Consider the following 20,009-nt stretch of genomic DNA (forward strand, 5'->3'; position numbering starts at 1 on the left):
CCACTGAGCCCTCAGGGGTGCCCCTCAGCCCCCCTGTGCTTTTCCAGGCCCTTCCTCGTGTGCCCTCACAGCCACCCCGCACCCCAGGACTCCCCCTTTTGTCCCAGACTCGTCTGAGTCCCGACTGTTCCCTCACAGCCCAGGCCAGGCAACAGCCTGAGCTGAGGAGGGGTGACATGGGGACACCTCCCTCCAGTGCCACCCACACAGCAGGGGATGCAGCCAGCAGCTCCTCCCGCCCCCCAGCACTGGATTCACTTTCTCCCAACCCAGGGTGAGAACAAGACTTTATTCTGAAAAGGGAATTAATCTCCAATCCAAATCATTCCACCAGCGGGGCGAACAGGGCAGGGAACAACCCCTGAGGCGTCACGGTTCCAGGGGGACAAATTTCCCCCCCCCCCCCCCCCAAAAAAGTTTCATTTTCTTTCCTATTTAGTCCTTTCAACCTGTAAAAATAACAAAAGACCAAACACAAAACACCCCTGGAGCATCTCAGCACCTTCCAGTCCTCAGGCCCGGAACAAACGAGGGTGCAGAGCAGCACCCGTCCCTGTGGGAAAAGCTCTTCCTTCCTCCCCTGGGGGAGCTCAGTCAGATTTCTCCTTCTCCTTCATGTGCAGGAACACGATGCTGAACATGAAGAGACCAACCATCATGGAGAAGGCGCCGGCGTAGTAGGGGTACGCCGAGGGGATAAAGCGTTCGTACTGCGTGTGCTGCAGGGGACGGACGGACACCTGGGAAGGAGAGAGCAGTGCTGAAGCCTGGCAGCCTGTACATGCCTTTCCCTCTCCCCTCAGCTCCTTCCCACGGGCTCACCTGGGTGGAGGAGTAGAGGTGGGTGTAACCCAGGCGGTTATAATCCACTTTAAACTGAAACACGCCGTAGACGTCGGGCAGTTTGAAGCGCACGCTGTACTTGCCGCCTGTGGAAGAGAAGGGGGAGGATGTTGGGGTGATGGAGTGGAGGGGAAGGGGAGGAAGGGTGGGGAAGAGCTGTGGGGCTGGGAGGGAACCTCACCGTTCCGCTTCAGGAAGGTGCGCACGAAGGGGTCGATGCGGACGAACTCCAGCTGAATGTCATCTCCGTCGAAGGGCACCCACCTGCCATCAGACAGCTTCTCGATGACGATGCTGTACTCCTGGAACGAGCCCGCGGGGTGGGGAGTTAGAGAGAGATGCCTGGAAACAAACCCTGACCTGTCTGGAGTTGAAACTCTGCCCGTGCAGGCGGCCTTACCACGAGATCGGTGACGGTGTAGGCGTTGGGGGGTGTCAGTTCCCCCACGCGGTGGTGGGACACGGCTCCGACGCGCAGCACCCCCTCTTCCTTGAACACCCAGCGGGACAAGGCAACAGCCAGCTCGTAGTTACCCGTCTGTGAATACCTAAGGAGGGAGGAAAGCAGAGGAAGAAGAAATCCACCACGTGCCAAAACCCCAAAGCATTAACGGATGAGAGAGCACGGAACAGCTGGCTGGGGCTGGAAGGAGGGAATCCATTCCACAAGGCCAAAGAAGGCATCACCCCTGATTTAATTCAAGCTTTCTGCCATCTACATAACACGGGGGGGTTTTTTTGCCTATTTCTCCAGCAAACAGTTCCCCAAATACTCCTCAGCCAGAGAGGCCAGGAAGCCAGTGTACCTCTTGGAGCCAGGAGTAGCTTTCTGCACGGCAGAATTGAAGAAGGCATCGCTGAAGAAATCCAAGGAGCCGCTGAAAACAACGCGGGCGTTGTTCCGGGCTTGGAGCCCCGCGATCAGAAGGGTGTTCTTCCCCACTGCGTGTGGGTACTGCAAAGGAACGTGGTTAGAAAGGCGCTGAGTCAATTCAGGGATGATGAAAGGAGTTTTATCTCTGGTTTTCCAGGTGGTGGAACAGTCTTGGGTGTAGCTAGCACAGCCTGAAGGCAGCAGAAGGCAAGGAGGTCAGAATGACCAGTGATGGGATTCACAGCGTTTGGCTTCTGCTCTCTCCAGCTGGAAGGGAAGCCAGAGATAGGCTTTGATCTGGGCAGGCTGCTCTTCCGAAGCATCCCTCACACCAGATGTTTTCCCACCACCAGATAGCAAAGAGGAAGATTCCCAGGGCAGCGCTGGGAAGCAGACAACAGCCTGAAACGTTCCAAAATATCAACTGGGAAACTAAACCCTCAAGGACTTTTCCACGTATCTGAAATCCAAGGGATTTACAGCCCAGGAGAACAAGCAACAGGGCATACCTGAGTAATAGGCTTGTCTGGGAAGAAGGAGTAGGAGGTAGAGGAGCCGGTCAGGATATCCAGCACCAGTGGGTTGTCAGGATCAGCCACCATCCTTGCAGGGAGAGGCACAGTGAGCAGCACCAAGGCCCCCGACGCCCCCCACACCCAGAGGGACGCACAGCTGCCAACACACCCACCCTCCTCGCCCTTCAGATGCGGCAGGAGAGCCACACACACCAAGATGTGAAGTTATTTCCTCACAATACATAGTCAAGCTTCACTAATTCTCATTCCTTGACTAACAACTAAGCTGCCTTGGAGATGTTCTTCTCTGAAATCAGGAGAAATTCCTCGTTTCAAGAGCCACAGCCCAGCTATCCTGAGGTTAACCTCACGCAATGCCAGCCTTGCTTCTCAGACACCAACCAACCACCTCACCCCCCTCCTGACACCGCGCCATGGGGCTGCTTACCCGACTCCTCGGAAAAGGATGGGGTTCAGTGCTGCTTTCCCCACGATGGTGGGGGCCTTCAGGAGGTTCTCAGTGTCTGCCACGATGAGGGTGTGCTGCCAGGGGGCAAGAGAGAGTGATGTGGAGATCTCTCATGAAAAAAAACCAACCCCAAAATGCGCAGGCAAACCCACTTACCTGGCCAGGGTCGGATATATCGTAGTTGTGATGGTCGATGACAGCTGTCCTCTCCTCATCAAACTCGATCCCACACTCGCTGCCCAGCTCCCGCAGCGGGTCACCTGGGAGGGTGACACGGATGCTCCGTTACGCAGCGTCTCTGGGACGCAGCGCCACGCTCAGCACTCAAAGTAAAGAGCAAAGTCAGCTTAGAGAGTCACAGGTTCATCCCTGAAGAGTAGCACAACCTCCCTCCATGCAAAGCATCAGCACAAGGCTTTTCATCACCCATTTCCTCACAGCACGCAAAGAGAAATCGCATTTTCTCACCGGTTTTCTTACAGGAGCTCAGAAAAGGGTGAATAAAGCATTTATTTGCTCACCACAGAGCATAAGCAGCACAGGTGCCTGTTAGGAGAAGGGGCTGAAACGAGCTCATTTGTTCTGCCAAAGGTTTGTACTTACCAATGTCTGAGCTGGCAGCGACGAGGACGCTGCCGCCGCCATCGATGAAAGCGGTGATGGTTTCCACATTGATGTTTCCACCAAAATCTGAAAGCACACACCAGAAATTCATGGCTGGTTCTCAGAAACAATACCACAGCAGAATTAAATCACGGCAAAACGACAGATCTTTTTGGTCATGGCTGAAAGAACCACCATTAAAGGCCTGGATGTATCTGCAGTTTACTACCAGCTACAAGATACAAAGATAACCTCCAGCACGTAAGATTGAATTTGAATTCAAAACCAGATGAAAATCCCCTTGAAAAATGCCACCAATCTCCACAAACACTCAAGTTTTCCCCTCCTGTGTTTACCTTCTATGGAGGGTGAGAAGATGATCAAGTTGTCATACAGAAATTCTCCGTATTTAATCAGGGACAGGCCAGCATCATCCGCTGTCCGGAAAGTGAGATCAAAGCCCCTGTCTGCAGCCACAGGACAAAATTGATAACATGAAATCCACACACATCGAGATCCTCAGCTTTGTTTCCCCAAAAAGCAATGGTGTTTGGGGGAAAAAATCAGCACGAGGGCTGGGTTTGGGTTTATGTGCCCCTTTGTTGCTCCTTTGCTGCAAGGACACCCCATTAACACCAATCGAGTGGGGACCCACAATACAGGCACCGTGGGGGCAATAACTCTGGTATCCTCCCCCAGCCCTGCCAGGGGACCCCAAACACCCCCCTCATCCCCAGTTCCCCAATCTCCTCCCCCTCAGCCCTGCTAAGGGACCTGAAATATCATTCTCACCCCGCGTCCCTCAATCTCCTCCCTCGGCCCTGTGCCAGGGGATCCCAAACACCCCCCTCACCCCCATCCTCCTCTCTCAGCCCAGCCACCCTCCTCAGCTCCAGGTGACCCCAAATCTCCTCCCTCAGGCCGGCGCAGGAGCCCCAGCCGCCTCCCGAGCCCTACCCGCGAGGCTGCGGAAGAAGAGCGAGTGCGTGTCCCGCAGGTTGCCGTTCTCCAGCAGCACCAGGGTGCGAGGACCTCCCTCAGCCCCGGTCACCGCCACCACCAGCACACACCACAGGCAGAGCGCGGCGGCCGCCATCTTGCTCACCGGCGCCAACCTCTCCCGGAAACGGGCGGGCGCGGATAGCCAATCAGCGCCAAGCGGAGAGCCCACACCTCCCAATCAGCGAGAGACAACTCCTCGGCTCCGGCCAATCACCGAGACGCCGCCGTGTCCTCGTAGCGCCGCTGAGGGGAGCGGGGAAAGATGGCGGCGGGCGTGGGTCGGACGGCGCGGCGGGCAGCCCCGGCCCCGCCGCCCCGAGAAGGCGCGTTCCCAGTAAAAGATCTCCAAAGAGCCGTGTCAGGCTGGTTTATTGCAGCGGAGGGGAGGTGGTGTGCGGGGTACAGGGCGTGAGGAGGGGAAGGGGGTGGCCCCCAGCCCGCTCCTCGCCCCCGTGCGAAGCGAGCGGGCGCTGGCGCAGACCCGCGGGGATCGAGGGTCCTCCCGTGGCGGCGGAGTCAGAGGCGGCGGCCGCCGGAGCCGCCTTTGCCTTTCTTGTGCTTGGCGGTGGCCGGCTGGGTCACGGTGAGCGCCTGGAGGCGGAAGGGCCTGGGCTGGGGCACGGCTGAGGTGCAGCCTGGAGCCGCCGGGGCAGCTGAAATGAGGAAAGGGAAGAGGCTCTTTGGGCACGGGATGCCCAAAATCAGGCCTCGTCCTGCAAAAAACGATCCCCGGCGGGGTGAAGGGAGCGGGGGCAGGGCAAAGGAAGGTGGAGCTGAACGGGATGAGGTGGTTTTACCTCGGGTCGGGGCTGGGTCGGGGCACAGGATGCGGCTGGTTCGTCTGGAGCTGAAGTAGTTGCTGGCGATGGACTCGCTGTCGCTCCTGTTCAGCACCAGCTTGTAGCGGTCTTCCTCCGGCTGGAGGGAGAAAACACCGTCAGCTGTGCCAGGTTCTGGGCTAAGCCTGGGGTTGGGGATGAGAAATGCAGTGGGACTGGTAAGACATGATGGGAAGGGGCTGAGGAGCGCAGCGTACCCTTTGCTCTGGGCTCTGGGCTGAAGGGCTCTTTTGGGCAGGGGGCAGGGCTGGAACTGCTGCAAGAAGAGACAGGCTTTAAAGGGTCATCAACTTGAGGACAATTAACACTCTCCCATCTCCTGATCCCTGACACTGCTCTGGTCACCGATCCCCGAAGGATCCGTACCACACGTTAGGTGATGTGGTGGTACAAGTTTTCCATATCTGGACGGTTTTACAAGGAAACAGAGCCCACACATGCTCTGCTGAGCCTGCAGCAGCACCACAGAGACGCTCCTCTTACCTGCAGGCAGGTGGGTTTTTTGAATGACGAGCTCTGGAATCTTCCAGCATCCCATTTCCTCATCCCAGATGGATTCGTGCTTGATCCTCTCCAGGTTGCTGTAGTTACAGTCACGCCGGACGAGGGGCTGCACCCGCCCCAGCAGCTGCTGGAGGAGCAGCGTGTCTCGCTCCAGGTGCCGGATGGTGCTGAGGTAATGGATCTTCTCCAGCTCAAACTCTGACTGCAGATCTTTGATCTCGGTCTCAGCAGCACGCAGCTGGGACACAAAACCAAAAGAAGGCATTGGGATGGTAGGGGGATTGGTTGGGCAGAGATGGAAAGACACCTGGAAAAGCTCCAGCATTTGGGAGGATTTCTGGCTATAGAGGAAAAGAATTAGAATGAAATTTATGCAGAGATGTTAATTCCACATCTGTTTTAGTGAGAGATACCTCCTCTTCCTCCAAGGTGTGAAGTCTCTGAGTGGGCCTTGAGTTAATCTCACTACTGTGGTCTGTGTTTGGTACCAACAAACAGTTAGGAGGTCCTGCCTTGGGTGAAAAAGGTGTGAGATTTCTTTGCTAGCCTCAATTCAGAAATATGTAGGTTATCATCCAGATTTAGGACTGCACACACAGGTTTGGGGTTTTTTTGAAGCTTCTTCAATTCTGCCTCATCAGAGCAAACCTGATTGACAAGTGCCCCTAAAAACTGAAATGCTGAACAACCTTGCTTTTAGATTTACTTTTAATTATTTTCCCCAGACAACTTCTCACAGTGTAATTCCTTCCAGGAACTTATTCCAGGTGTGGAACTGGAGGGAGCAGTGCAGTAGATGGCGTAGGTCAGCAGAGGGAGTCGCATCCTCTTCCATCACCAGACATCATCCTCCAGCCACTGTGATGCATGAGGAGCAACCCCCGGGCTTTAAAAGTGGTGAGGCTTTGGGTTTCAGCAACTGGCTTTGCCACCCCGAGGGGTGCCACAGCTGGTCCTTCATAAAAATACAAGCAAGGCACATTTTCTGTCCTAACACGGGCTCAGGTATGAGACAGTAGACACACCTAGAGTCACACTGCCCTAAAGCATCTCACAGAATCACAAGGTTGGAAGAGACCTTTGAAGATCATCAAGTCCAACCATTCCCATCCTATGCTAAACCATATCCCTAAGTACCTCATCAACCCTTTTTTTAAATACACCCAGGGAAGGTGACTCAACCCCCTCCCTGGGCAGCCTGTTCCAGGCCCTGACAACTCTTTTCATTAACAAATTTTTTTCTAATATCCAATCTAAACCTGCTTTGGCACAGCTTCATGCCATTTCCCCTTGTCCCATCTCCTGTCCCCTGGCTGAAGAGACCATTGCCCACCTCTCTGCACCCTCCTGTCAGGTCAGTGGAGGTGGGGAGAAGGTCTTCCCTCAGCCTCCTCTTCTCCAGGCTGAACACCCCCAGCTCCCTCAGCTGCTCCTCATAGGATTTGCCCTCCAGCCCCTTCCCCAGCCTGGTTGCCCTTCTCTGGACTCGCTCCAGGACCTCAATGTCCTTCTTATGGTGGGAAGCCCAGAACTCCTTAACCTAAAAAACCCCCCCAGACCAACCAACCAACCAAACTGTGTACGCAGAGGAGAGACCCATTCCCAAAATCTCCCACTGGGATAGCTGGGAGCTACTCACCTTCTTCTGCATCTTCTCCAGTAGTTTGCTCTTGGCTCGAGCCTCCTCCTGGATGGAGTCGTAGACGTTAAGGAGAACCCAGTCGCTGCCGTCCTGCTCAGACGGCTGCAGCGCCGCCGCCAGCTGCCTCCTGCGCTCGTCCGCGTATTTCTTCCGGTGTTTATGCTTTTCTCTCAGGTCCTTGTTCTCTGCCTGTTCCCCCCCTACTACCTGTCGCTCCAGCATCTGCAGCCTGGAAAAGGTAAACGCTCCTCTTAGCTCAGTGGTGCAAGGAATCCTCTCCATAAGCAGGGCAGATGCCTGTCCTGAACCACAGCGACGTTTGGGACATCCACAGTTCTGATTCCTGGGATTTGCTGCCCTGAATTATCGTGGCAAATTCCAGTTTGTCATATAGATCATGAACCCAGGGCAAAGTGCCTGTCATTCTGAGCAGCTCTGTCATCAAATCTGTTATCTACACACACAGAGTTCTTCCCAAACCCCCCGTTTTGTGGAATTTGTGTTTCAATTTTCTTTCTTGTTTTGGAAGTCTCTCAAAGCAAGCCAAAACACAAGCAATTGTTTTAAAAGGTGGGAACAATGCAGGCAGAAGCCATGATACCATTTCTATTTTGGGGCAGTTATCAGCTGGGGTTGATGACTTGGGTGATCCCAGGGTTTCTACTTGAGCGCTGGCACAAACCCGTATTTGAAATGAAGCTCATTTCATCCCCACACTGCACAGCCCTGCACACTCCAGCACAGAAATAAAGCCGTGCTCTGGAGCTGTTCTCTTTGTCTGCACAGGGATCTGCAGCAGAGCAGATAGCTCAGGATGGCCAGCGCTGCCTCAGATTAGAGAAAATCCCACTGCTGATAAAACCTTCCCTGATAACAGCCTCTTAATTATCATCAAACCCATCCGAAAGAGCTCCATCTCCACCAGAGATGCCCTGCTATTCTATGGTACTGCACTTGCCAAGTAGCCTCTGGTTTCGTTTGCTTGATGTGTGATTGAATCCTTGCTCTGCTGAGCAAGTATCAGAGCTCTCTCAGCCATCCTGAGGTGTAAAGCTTTCCACAGGCAGCTTTGAAACCCCCTGTGCCTGCAGAACCAAACCCTCCTGCCTCATCGGCAGCGACCTTTGATTTCAACAGTGGAATCAGAAAAGCATTTTTCACTTGTTTGGCACAAAAAGGAACGCTGCATATTGCTATTAATGACTATTGAGGTTTGATTTATAGTTAAAACGAGTGGTTTCTTTGGAGACTTCTCCATTAACAGGGAGAATTGCCCACAAATTACAGACAGAGCTATTGTAGATGTCTTAATAGCTCCTTTTTCAGCAGGGAGAGACCTGACAGAGCAAGTGTGCACCACAGGAGCTCACAGTAAAGCTGGGAGACTGGGTAAAAAACCACAGAAGTTTTCAGAATTACAGTCTTACCCAAAATAACGCTGAGGGTTTCTAATTTTAATGTAATTCCATGCAATGGAGTAAAAGAGAGAAATCAGCAGAATTTAGAGCATGTGTTCCTGAACCAGCCCAGGCAGCCTTCACATCCCTGCCCTGTCTAACTCTGCTCCTCAAACATGTTTATTGGGAATCTCTGATATCTGTTCTGGCTGACACCTTGCAAACACTGTCAGAGGTGTTAAGAGGCAAAAGTGATGAGGGAGAATCATGGAAAGGACTTTCTTGTCCATCCACACACACAGAGCAAGCAGCAGGAAGGCCTGCTGCCCTCCTTGTACTGATAGGAGCAGGCTCTAAGTTCCCTTCAAGAACCTTTCTTAAGAGGAGAAGGAAGTCAATGCCATGATCAATTTGGGCACTTGAGTTCTGTCAGCAACTGCCAGACCCAACTTTACAAACTCTTCATGAACAGGTGGAAGAGACCTCCATGCCTACAGATCTAGGCAGTAGTTTTTATGGGGCAAGCATGCTGTTTTTGCCTCCACACCTGCTGGCACAGGCCTCTCCAGATTAAACTCTCATCATTCCAGCACTTGGCATCATCCAATGGCCCAGCTAAGAGCTATTTATCTCAGTCCAAAGTAGGACCAAGGTAATTTGGGGGTAAAAAATCTGTGTCTACCTAGTTTTATGCTGCGTGGAACTCACAGCTGAAGCTCAGTGGTTGTAGTTTCATGGAAGAAGAGGGTTGTGTCATAAGGAACACACAAGAGGCAGTCAGCAGGAGCAGAGTAGTAACTGACCTGGCAAGCACCTGCTGCTGGTCTGCAGGCACAGAAAGCCCCTCAGTGGTGACAGCCACCTCTGCTCCAGCACTGCCCCTGCTCACATCCTGGGCAGTCTGAGGTGCTGCTGGGTCCTGAGGACAAGAGGAAACCAGAGGCAGCAGCTCTGAAAAGATGCTACACGAGTACTGGGATAGATGAAGCACGACACTACCCACTTGGGTTCATGTACCTGGGCTGATATGACTTCATCTGCTGCAGCCACAGTGTCTTCAAGCAAAGGAGTCTCATCAGGAGTAGGTTCAGTCCTCATAGCAGCTGAAAAGAGGAATTACCCACAATGTGTGTAATGAGCTCTGCAAAACCAGAGCATAAATCTGTGAAAACAGCACACAGTCTTCACCCAAAGCCAGAAACTGCTATGTGCCAGGAAGGGAAAGGTCTGTTATTTATGCTGGTCAGTAAAAGCCATCACAGACCCAGGGGATGTACCAGGTAAGGAACACAGATTTTACAGGGCTGGGAGAGCCTGGGTCCTCGTCTTCACACATGAATAATCCATGCCAGAGGCTGGGGGTGCACATTTGTAATTGGAGGGATTAAAAAACCCCTCTAACCTTAGAAAGTGATATCATCAAAACCTAAGAATATTGGTTGGAGATTAATACTGGGCAATAAGTGCTGTATAAGCACATTGCAAAACATGCTCTGAGGCACTGTGGAAATATAAATGAAAAGCTGTAGTGAGGAGGATAGCTGGCAACAACTGATAGGTATGCAAGAGGAATATCCACCCACCAGCAAAGCACTGGTGTGGATAATCCACAGGGACACCAAGGGCTGCAGTGCATTTGCATATGATGGAAGAGGCTGCTGCAGCCACCTCAGCTTGGGTGTACAGGATGCACAAAACCAATCAGATCCAGGCAGAGCAGTGCCTGCAGAGACCAGTCATCTCTGCAGCTCAGGCCTCTGCTCCAGAGAAATGCTGTGCTAGTCAGAGGAACTCACAAAATCACATTTCATCACCTCAAGGTGAAAGGCTGGACTCAGCAGGGAGAACTCAGTGAAACAGGGAAGAGGACAAACCTGGGGCAGGGGGTTGTATGTGTGGCCCAGGAGAGCCACTCTGGCTGTCAATAAATGAGAGTCAAGAGCTGGTACTGCTGCCAGGCAGCAGCACTGGCTGCCACAAACATGGCTTTGCAAAACCAATCTGTGTCTGCTCGTGCCTGAAGCCAACCCCCCTGCAGCGTACAGCAGGGAGCCTTCCTTCTGGGCTGCACACCCTCCACCTGCCTGATCCACACCTGCTTCCTTCCTGAGGTTCTCCTTGAGAGCAGACAGCTGGAGATCACAGTGCTGCTTCAGGCTACCGACGTCCTCTTCGAGGCGGGCACGGGACGCCTGCTCAGCCTCGTAGCTGGCCTTGAGCTGGGCCAGCCTCTCTTCATACTCCTGAAAGGCACAAGCAGAGAGCCTGGTGCAACAGCCTTGCTCCTGTCACACCTGAGTCCCTTCTGGGTCACCTCTTATATCCACCTCAATCTTTACCACCCTGTATTCATTGACTGAAGCTGACAGGATTGATAGAAGGTGACCAGTTAGCCCTGGAAACTCCTGTCTTGGGCAGACGTGGTGCCCTGGAAGGAGCTTTGTAAAAACCAAGGAGAGGTTTATCTCCTGTGGTCTCTCTCTGTTTGTCCTGACTGCCAACTCTGCAGCCTTCCTCCTGGCTCCACATCCCCTCTTTATTTTCATCCTTGTACTGTTCCTACTATCTCTGACTACTGCTTTCCTCCCCATTATTTCTCCCTCCTCTGACAGGAGGAATTTAAGTTTCACATGTAGTTACTTCAAAAATTCTTCCCAGGAATCCTTTCCAAAACGCCTTCCCATCTCCAGAAAGGTAGGAGCAATGCTGAGGAGAAGTGGGATTGTAACTAAGACCTCTGTCCATACATGTTCCTGCTGTAGGAGAAGCTCAAGGACCAGAAAAACTAGGAAGAGAAGCGTAGTAAAAAGGCTGAACCACACAGCCCTACACCCTATTTATAATGATAATAAAACCCCACAAGCTTTAGTGAAAGACACTATGGGGTGCCCCCAACTAACTCACTTCTCTGATCAGCTGCTTCTCTGCTTCAAGATCTAACTGGGGTTTGAGGAGGGGAGCTGGCTTCACTTCCAGGGGAGCGGTCTCAGCAGGTAGAAGCCCTGCAAAGTGAAGCAGAAACAAAAATTGCTCCTGGTTACTGGGTGGGATTGTCAGTAGAATGCCTGGAAACAGAACAAAGAACCTGGCTGCCAGGGAAGACAATCACAATCCAGGCACTTCTTTAAACTGTGCTTGTGTGCCAGCATCTGTGCTGCCAAACGCCCACTGGCCTGGGGCTCCATACGGGTGGGGAGAGGAGGAGTTGGTGCTGAGCAGAGGGGGAGAGCTTTAAGCTACAGGTATATGAAAGGGAATATAAACCTATTCTCTTTCACAGAATAACAGGAGGTTCATTTCCAGGGCGATGCTAACAGATTTGGAAGATGGAAGACGCTGGGAAGGAGATGAAAGGTGCAAGGAAATTTTCTTCACAGCATTTCTGAGTGGTGACAGAAAGGGAGAGGGGGTAAACATCTTCCACCCTTATTCCTCTGCTGAAAGTTACCCTTTTTAGGGGATAATTCTCCAAAGGTGATCATTCCCTAAGGACTGCTCTCAGCCATTTGCTCTGTATTTGTTATTCCTACTTCATAGCAAAGAAGTATGGGGCTAGGCTGAATCCTCAAAGAGAGGACAGTGCTGCTGGCCCTAAGCAGTGCCACTAATGGGGCAAAACATTCTTGTAGTGTCAAAAATTCAGTGTAGGAGAACATGGGCTGAAGGCTAAATTTGAAAGCATATATATATATATATGTTTACTAAGTAGTTTTAAAGAATTATTTCTTTAGTAGCTGGTTTTTGCTCTGCCAGCTGAAAATGCTTTTCTGTGACTGATGAAGTTCCAGCCAGTATGAAGAGGCACCAAGGATTTGAATCATGTCAGCATTTTCTAATAGAATTTGTCATTATGGAAAATACCAGATAATTGAGATGGTTTTTTACTAGTGGAGCAATGTCAATTTGGCAACAGCAAAGGGAAAGCCTGTTACCTGAATAGAGAACAATTCCTCTAAGGGCTCTCCTACCTGACAGGTTCTTTGCGCTCATCTGTTCAGCTAGAATAGCCTTCAGCTTCTTAATCTCCTCCTGATACTCCCTCAGCAGAGCATCCTTGGGGTCCTCATTGATACAGGGCTTGTTCTTGATGTGTTTTGCTCTGTTGGCGTAGCGCAAGGTGCTGAGGCTCTCATCGTAGTTGTTATCGGCCGGAGACAAGCACGCGACCATCAGGGTCTTGGTGTTCCCTCCCAGGGAGTCCTGCAGCAGCCTGGTCAGCTTTGAGTCTCGGTAGGGGATGTGTTTACACCTCCCATCGACCAGGGCTGAGATGACATTGCCCAGAGCTGAGAGGGAGAGGTTGATTTTGATGGCCTCCTTGAGCCGCTCCTCCCTGGCTCCGGTTTTTGACTGTCTCTCGCTTCCCGCCAGGTCCACTAAGTTGAGTTTCGCAGCCCTGAGGTGGTCCTGCCCTTGGTCATCTGCAAGGAAATCATTCTGGGTTAGGCTCTTCTTTAAAAGAAAGCATCTTCACAGCCAAGAAACAGGACTGGGATTGCATCCCTGTTCAAGCCTTGTTCCTTTGTCTGCATTTGGACCCTGAGTCCCTTACGTAAATAAATACAGACTTAATCTTAGAACTACACATTTTAGTCCTTTCCTAAAGGAGATGATCCACTGTAGGAAATCACACCTGTCCTTACTCTCCCAGTAAGCTCTTAACACCCACACCCCACATATTTCTACAGTGTTTACAAGGTCCTGGAAGCCCTCTGAGAGTAACAAGCTCACACCGTGAGTTTCTATAACTTTTCTCCTCCTCAGTTCGTTTGATGAAGTTAAATAAGGTCTGACAATTGGAGAGAGAAGGGAGAAAGCATGAAGTAAAGGGCATGCTCAGCAGCATCTGTTCCTCCTCAACTCATGACATTCTCAGTGAGAAAGTAAAATGAAGGAAGCAGGAAAACTGCAAGGAGAGGGGACAGATCTCAGCACACAGCACCCAGACAAGGAGACAGATCTCAGTGGATGGAGGAGTCAGACCCGGTGAGCTGGTGCCATTGCCACCATCACCCTTTAGTCCAAGAGAAGATGGGAACTGAAGTTATCAGCTGGCTCCCCAGCTACCTGGGTGCACACCTCACACCTACAACATCTGCTTCCTGACCTGCATTTTGAGGCTGAATTAAGGTGATGACAGAAATTCCCAGTGACAAAGAGCAAGCCCATCTAGTTGCTTTAGGAACCCCTCAGTTTTGCTGGCTACTCAACTTTCCCAGCCTCATGCAGAGCAAAGAGTTGGACACACAGATCAGACAACTGTTCTAAGCACTGGAGCACACTCTGGGATGTCCATGCTCCCACTGTTCTCTATGACTGCAACCCAAGTTCAAGGGAAGAGCTCCTTTAGCACTCCAAGCACAGAAAGCATCAAGTTTTTACCCAGTCCACCCTCTTCCAGCAGACTTGTACAAACCCTAACTTTGAATTTCATCAGAGTTAAGATCTACAGCTGTGGCCAATACCTGAACATGAGCAATGAATAATCTGATGCATGGCAAAAAGTTCACAAACACCAAAAAAATATAATCTAAACATTTATTGCCCCAGGATATTCCTCCAGTTACAGCAAGAGACTGGAAACTGCAGAACTTCAGGTTTGCCAGCAAGCAGATTTGTTGTTTCACTCCAGATCTTTCTGGTGTGTCAAGATATGGGGGGGAGAATTGGAGAAAAAAGACCAAAACCAGATGGAGGACCCTCTTATTCTACCCTCTTACTATCTTCTCTGAGTGCTGGGGTGAGTGGACAGTCACAAGCAGCTGTTTTCTAACCCTTTCCCTCTTTCCCCAAGTTTATGTAAACACTGACAGGCAATTAAAAAGTTGTTTTGGTTCCTGCCAGTCCTTTTTACCCACAGAGGCTGTTTGTTTCCATCTCAGGGCTTAGCATTTTTGTTTCTATGGTGTAACAAGGTCCCCAGACTCTTCCCAAAACGCTTGCAGCAGCCTAAAAGCCTTTTGCCATCCAACTCCCTGCACAGGGAATCAGCCAGTGCTGGTGGCATAAGCAGCTGTTGTAGATTTGGCCAGTTTCTCATTAACTGATTAATCCCTAAGCACAACATAAAGGAAATGTTACTCTGAATACAGTAAAAATACTGATGGTAACTTGTGTGTTTCATACATCTGCAGGCAGAGAGCCTGGAATTTGCCATAATTCTGTTCCTGAATATAAACTGTCACTTTAAAGAGTCACCTCAGTCCAGACAATTCCAAAGGCATCCTGTAAAACATCAACTGGCTGTAAACTATAGTCTACTACAGGCTCAGCTGGAAAATGAAGTTTCAACTCCCCCATGCCCCTCTTCATGAAGCCCAACGATGACAACATAAATACCAACTTCATTAACTATTTCAACAAACAATTACCCTACTAGAACCATCTAGTTAGGGGATTGTGCCAGAACCCTCAACTTCCTCCTCAAATATTCCAGCTGTCTTCCATTTACCAGCCAAATCTGCAAGTTTCCCCACCTGCCATCCTGTTCCACGTACCAAGTTTTCAAAGCTTTAAATCAGAGAAATTATTTCAGGCTAGATTAAGAGCCCTGCACCCATCTGGAACATGAAAAAAGGAGTGTAAGTACTTCTTGTTCCTCATTAGGATTGAAGTTGGGATCTTACAGACCCACATAGCACAAGGATTAGTATCCACCAGCTGTGCCAGTTAAGAAATTCCAGAAATCCTACACACACCCACCCCAAATGGATAGAGGAAAATGAGGTGCTGACACCAACATGTGGAGCCACAGTTCTGGAAGGCACTGTGTAACTTTCCCTGGGATTTAAACAGCTGAAGGAAACGAAGCCAAGCTGTTCACTGCTTAGCTGGGGTCAAGGACTAGGCAGAATATAGAGTATAATTCCTTCCTCAGTCCCAGGAAAAGACCTTCTGAGGTCCATGTTCAGACCCAGTGAGGCACATTGCTCAGCTAAAGTAATGCCAAGGCAAATGACATGCTGGAGAAAGGAAAATTAGCCATTAAAACATTATTAAGGGATTCTTTTATTCCATCTTAAACCTCAGCTTTTTAAGCTGTTTGCTTAAAAGATGTGCCCTGTGATTAAGCTCTGGGTGAAATGATCTGACTGACATTGTAAAGGAGGTTGGGCAAGACAGATAAGGAGCAACATTTCTCCAGGCTGTACAATGCATGAACTCTGAGCCGTTGTATGGGCTGGGAATCCTTTGCTGGAAATAAAGGTTTGAGAAGATAAAGAAATGAAAGGAGAATTAGATATGTTCCCTGTTTGAGTGGAAGCCATTTCTCTCCAGGGGGGAATTGAGGGCAAGGGGGGTAGATGTTGAATACTCAGCCACTTCACGCTGTGAAGAATGTCCACGCCAGGGCACGATCCTGATTCCTGCTGGACCTAAAAGTCATTTAGGATCTAAGTTTAGCTGCAGGGTGGCTGGTCATACTGCACAAATTCTGTGTTCCCTTAGGCCCAGGCCTGACCCAGGACATCCAGCTACCTACCTACAGTGGAGATTTCCATATTGACAGTGAAGACGGAGTGGGAGCGGGAAGAGTCCTTATTCATGAGGGTGTAACCCACCGCCCGGTTCCTCCAGCCCGTCTCCATGATCTGCTCACACTGGGCCACGCTATGCACGGTGTGCAGGGACAGCCCCTTCACATACACCCCCTTCTCTGGGTGTTCCTTCAACTGAGAACAGGGAAAAACATGAGATGGGTTAGGACCAGAGGCCCTGAGGCTGTGGGAAGGTGCACTGGATGCTGTCCAGAAGCTCGAGGGCTACATGAGTTTTCCATGTTGAAATTAAACTGCAATATAGCAAAAAAAAAAACCTTTCTGGCTGCTACTAAAAAGCTTTAGTGTTTCTGAAAAAGGAACAAAACCACCCAAAAAGAGGGGGAATACCTTCACAGCTCTGCATGACAAAAAAGAATCCAAGTTAAAAGTTTGCTGACTGATTCATGCACCTCCCAGGCCACAAGAAAGCTGTGCCCAGCCACCTTCTACCTCCTCTATTATTAAGCTGCATATTTTAAAAGTGAGCTGAAATAGTTTTTCACCTATTATGGCAAAGCTCTAATATTCCCTCAGTCACAGAGAGCTTTTTAAAAATCAAAGCATAAATTCAATAGGCATATTGTTGCCAGTGCTTTGCTGAACCCCTCTCTGCTCTGAGAGGGCGTCTTGATCTCACTGACAAAATTCCCAAAGCTGTACCCCATCCACAGGAGAACCACACATTTCTCTCTGTGTTTTACAGAGAGAGTGGTGAGGGGCTGGAACAGGCTGCCCAGAGAGAGGGTGGGTGCCCCATCCCTGGGGGTGTTCAAGGCCAGGTTGGATGGGGTCCTGGGCAACCTTGTGTAGCTCCAGGCCTGGAGGTTGGTGTCCCTGCCTGTGGCAGGGGGGTTGGAACTTTGTGATCCTTGGGGTCCCTTCTAACCCAGACCAGTGTATGATTCTATGATTTGTTTCTCTGGATTAGTTCACTTTTTAAGATGTTCTAAAATCCTCCTCGGGCACCTGGATGGAGACAGGAGTGTTAAAAACCCAACAGCACCTTTTCAGCCATCAGCAGCCAAGCAGAAGAAAAAATTCCATGCAGCATTTTAATAAAGAAATGGGAATGTTCAAAGTCTTGAATGATCCATCAAACCTACATAAAAAAATACAAAACAATGGAGAGATCCCTGCACTCCTACACCAGCCCCCTCCACAGTGGGAAGGTGAAACAAACCCAATTCATCCTCAACAGCTGCCTTACGCCCCGCAGCTGCTGTGTTCATAGAGCTCTATCTTTATCCTGTCAGCTGGAATATCAAGATATGACTGTCACTGCTCGGTGTCACAGAGTGACAGACACTCTGTGTGGCAGTGTGACTTGCAGAGAAGGTCCTTAGATACTTTAGAGATGCACACGCCATAAGAAGTGGTGTAAGATGCCTGGCACAGGCTGCCCAGGGAGGGGGCTGAGTCACCAACCCTGGATGTGTTTAAAAAAAAGGGTAGATGAGGTGCTCAGGGATATGGTTTAACTTAGGATGGGAATGGTTGGGACTTGATGATCTTAAAGGTCTTTTCCAGCCTGGTGATTCTGTGATAAAGCACTTGCTGTGAAAAAAAAAAACCCACACAGGACAGAGCAGAACTGGCTGAAAACTCAACCAGGCAGGATTTCAGCCTTGATCTAAAGCCATGACCACCCAGGAAGAATCCCACTATGGAATCACAGCCAGACTGGTCATACACTGTGACTTTTGCCTGTGCTACAGGAGAACCCTGCAGCTGGCCTGGCTGTATTTGAGGGAGGCTGCAGGGGAACACCCAGCTGAGGGCATGGCTGTTGTTTAATTCCATGACAGACTGACGGGGCATTTTCCTCACAGAGCTCTGTAAAACCAGCTCTTTATGGGGTTTCATGCCACAGGAGATGATCCTGGGCTTCAGAAGCACTGATGCTGAAAGGCAAAGGAACAAACAGAAGCAGGATTTTGGGAGGAGAACTGGGAGACACAGAGGAAAGCAGTAGGTCAGCCCGGGCTTTTGGTCTCCACAGGACATGCCTCCCTTAATTACTCGGTGGAGGCAGCAACAGGCAGCCGCTGTCATCAGTCTGATGGCGTTACCCTGGAAACTGTGCTGCCCAACTCCTGCCCTGCCAGTGCCAACTGCGGTCGTCATGGAAACCGGTGTCACCGCTGATGCGGAACAAAGGATGGAAAACCGCAGCAAAGCGCCTCCCGAAAGAGCGAGTCCCCTTCTCCCTCCCTCCCTCCCTCTCCGCAGGCACAGGCGAAGCGCGCTGGGAACATGGAGCAGGGAGGATTCCACCTCCCCGAGAGGCAGGAGCCTGCTAAAATAAACGGCTTAACCTGCCCCGTCAGGCGGTTTGGGGCTGTCACCATCTCCGCGGCAGATGGTGCTGGTGCCTCGGCTTTCCTCACAAGGACAGTCCTGCGGGGAGGTGAATTAGGGCAGGAGATCTGCAGCTCCCCACAGGCAGAACGATCTGTAAAGCCACCACCAGCAGGTGAATCTTATAAAAATCAGAGCCCCGGGTAGGGTTTCAGGGGGGTTTATCCTCCTGCCTTCCTGAAAACTGCCCGGCTTCACCAAGCAGGAGTAATATCCCCTCTGTCCCAACTCATCCCCAGCTACCCCAGATCAGATGAAACGTTTGTAAGGCAGGGAATTGTCCTGCTTTAGAGAGAGCCATGAGGTGAAGAGGATTAAGATGAAATTGCCCCATGAGCACTTTTAATTCTACCCTCATCCAGGGATGATTTTCACACAGCTTCTCCTAAGCTACCAGCCAAGACCAAATGGGACTCATGGGACCAGATCCTGTTCCTTCTACCAAAAACTTTCATGAAAGCCCCTCAAAATCTCTTGGCTTCCATGCTCATCACTGTATCTTCACAGCCTGGTGTCCAGCTTCTGACATCACACTTCTGAGAGAACTTTCATCTCAGCAAATCAAAGCACTTCCTAATTAAGATACAGTTGCCCCACCTCACCTCCAACTTCTGCTTGGTATCAGCTCCTAGAAGGTCTCGTATGTCTTCATTGTAAATCTCCAGGTAGGAAGCTCTCACCAAGAACTTGGTGTTTTCAGCACACTGTACAAAATGGGAATGATTTTGGGGTGAGGTTCTGAAAATGAAAGCAGGCAGGCAGCCCACACAGGCCCCCAGTGCCAGCTGGGTGCTGGGTGCTGGCCTCCCTTCGGCACGTCATCGGACCTCTCCTGGTGTTTCAATCCAAGCTACAACCACTCAACACACACAGCCCAGGGACTTTCCATCCTTGAACATCTCAAGTGTGAGTCTGTCAGGTTAGCAGAGATGAGGGTGCTGTTCATCTGACTCTCTACCAGCCTCAGCTTTAGGATGAGAGGCAGCATACCCAAAAGCCTGTCCCTGCTCTTGCTCCTGAGTGTGATCAGTGCTCAGTCCTTGGGGTATGACACAAAAAAAACCCCTTTCTCAATATCACTCAAGCATAAAATAGGATCTCTCTCACACTGTTACCTGAATGCTCTCAAAAATATGTTCAAAGGCTCTGGGTATTATGCCTTTCTGTGTAGAAGGATCCACAACTCCCTGCATGGTGAAGGACTTCCCGCTGCCAGTCTGGCCATAGGCAAATATGGTGCTGTTGTAGCCTTCAGTGACGCTCTGGAAAGGGAGGAAGAGCAAATAAAATAGCCATTATCTTCACCCTTTGCACTGTCCAGATTCTATCCCACCCTGTGAAAGCTGTTTTAAAGGAAGAGCTGGAAGTAAACCTCAAACAGCTGCTTAATCTTCACATGCCATCCGATAATAATAATAATAA

General features: G+C 50.6%; 2 protein-coding genes across 2 annotated transcripts; both read right to left on the bottom strand.

Annotated features, from left to right (window-relative positions):
• Window positions 1-279: 279 nt before the first annotated feature.
• Window positions 280-4,400, bottom strand: DDOST (dolichyl-diphosphooligosaccharide--protein glycosyltransferase non-catalytic subunit; the record flags this gene model as incomplete). Its single annotated transcript, XM_084274664.1, has 11 exons — window positions 280-740; window positions 823-929; window positions 1,025-1,145; window positions 1,244-1,391; window positions 1,650-1,798; window positions 2,227-2,320; window positions 2,681-2,775; window positions 2,858-2,961; window positions 3,305-3,391; window positions 3,661-3,771; window positions 4,262-4,400. 11 exons carry the CDS (start codon window positions 4,398-4,400, stop codon window positions 591-593), a joined length of 1,305 nt encoding a protein of 434 aa, XP_084130790.1. The 3' UTR covers window positions 280-590.
• A 308-nt stretch (window positions 4,401-4,708) lies between these two features.
• KIF17 (kinesin family member 17) lies at window positions 4,709-19,795 on the bottom strand. The gene is made up of 13 exons (XM_084274638.1): window positions 19,703-19,795; window positions 19,190-19,291; window positions 16,172-16,361; window positions 12,657-13,109; window positions 11,593-11,690; window positions 10,784-10,931; window positions 9,706-9,791; window positions 9,492-9,607; window positions 7,289-7,520; window positions 5,629-5,887; window positions 5,343-5,401; window positions 5,104-5,224; window positions 4,709-4,959 (listed from the first exon to the last, which is right to left on the bottom strand). The coding sequence occupies exons 1-13, from the start codon at window positions 19,778-19,780 to the stop codon at window positions 4,823-4,825; spliced, it is 2,079 nt and encodes a 692-aa protein (XP_084130764.1). The 5' UTR covers window positions 19,781-19,795; the 3' UTR covers window positions 4,709-4,822.
• Window positions 19,796-20,009: the final 214 nt, after the last annotated feature.

Source organism: Gallinula chloropus (genome assembly GCF_964237585.1).
Source record: "Gallinula chloropus genome assembly, chromosome: 23".
Classification (NCBI taxonomy): domain Eukaryota; kingdom Metazoa; phylum Chordata; class Aves; order Gruiformes; family Rallidae; genus Gallinula; species Gallinula chloropus.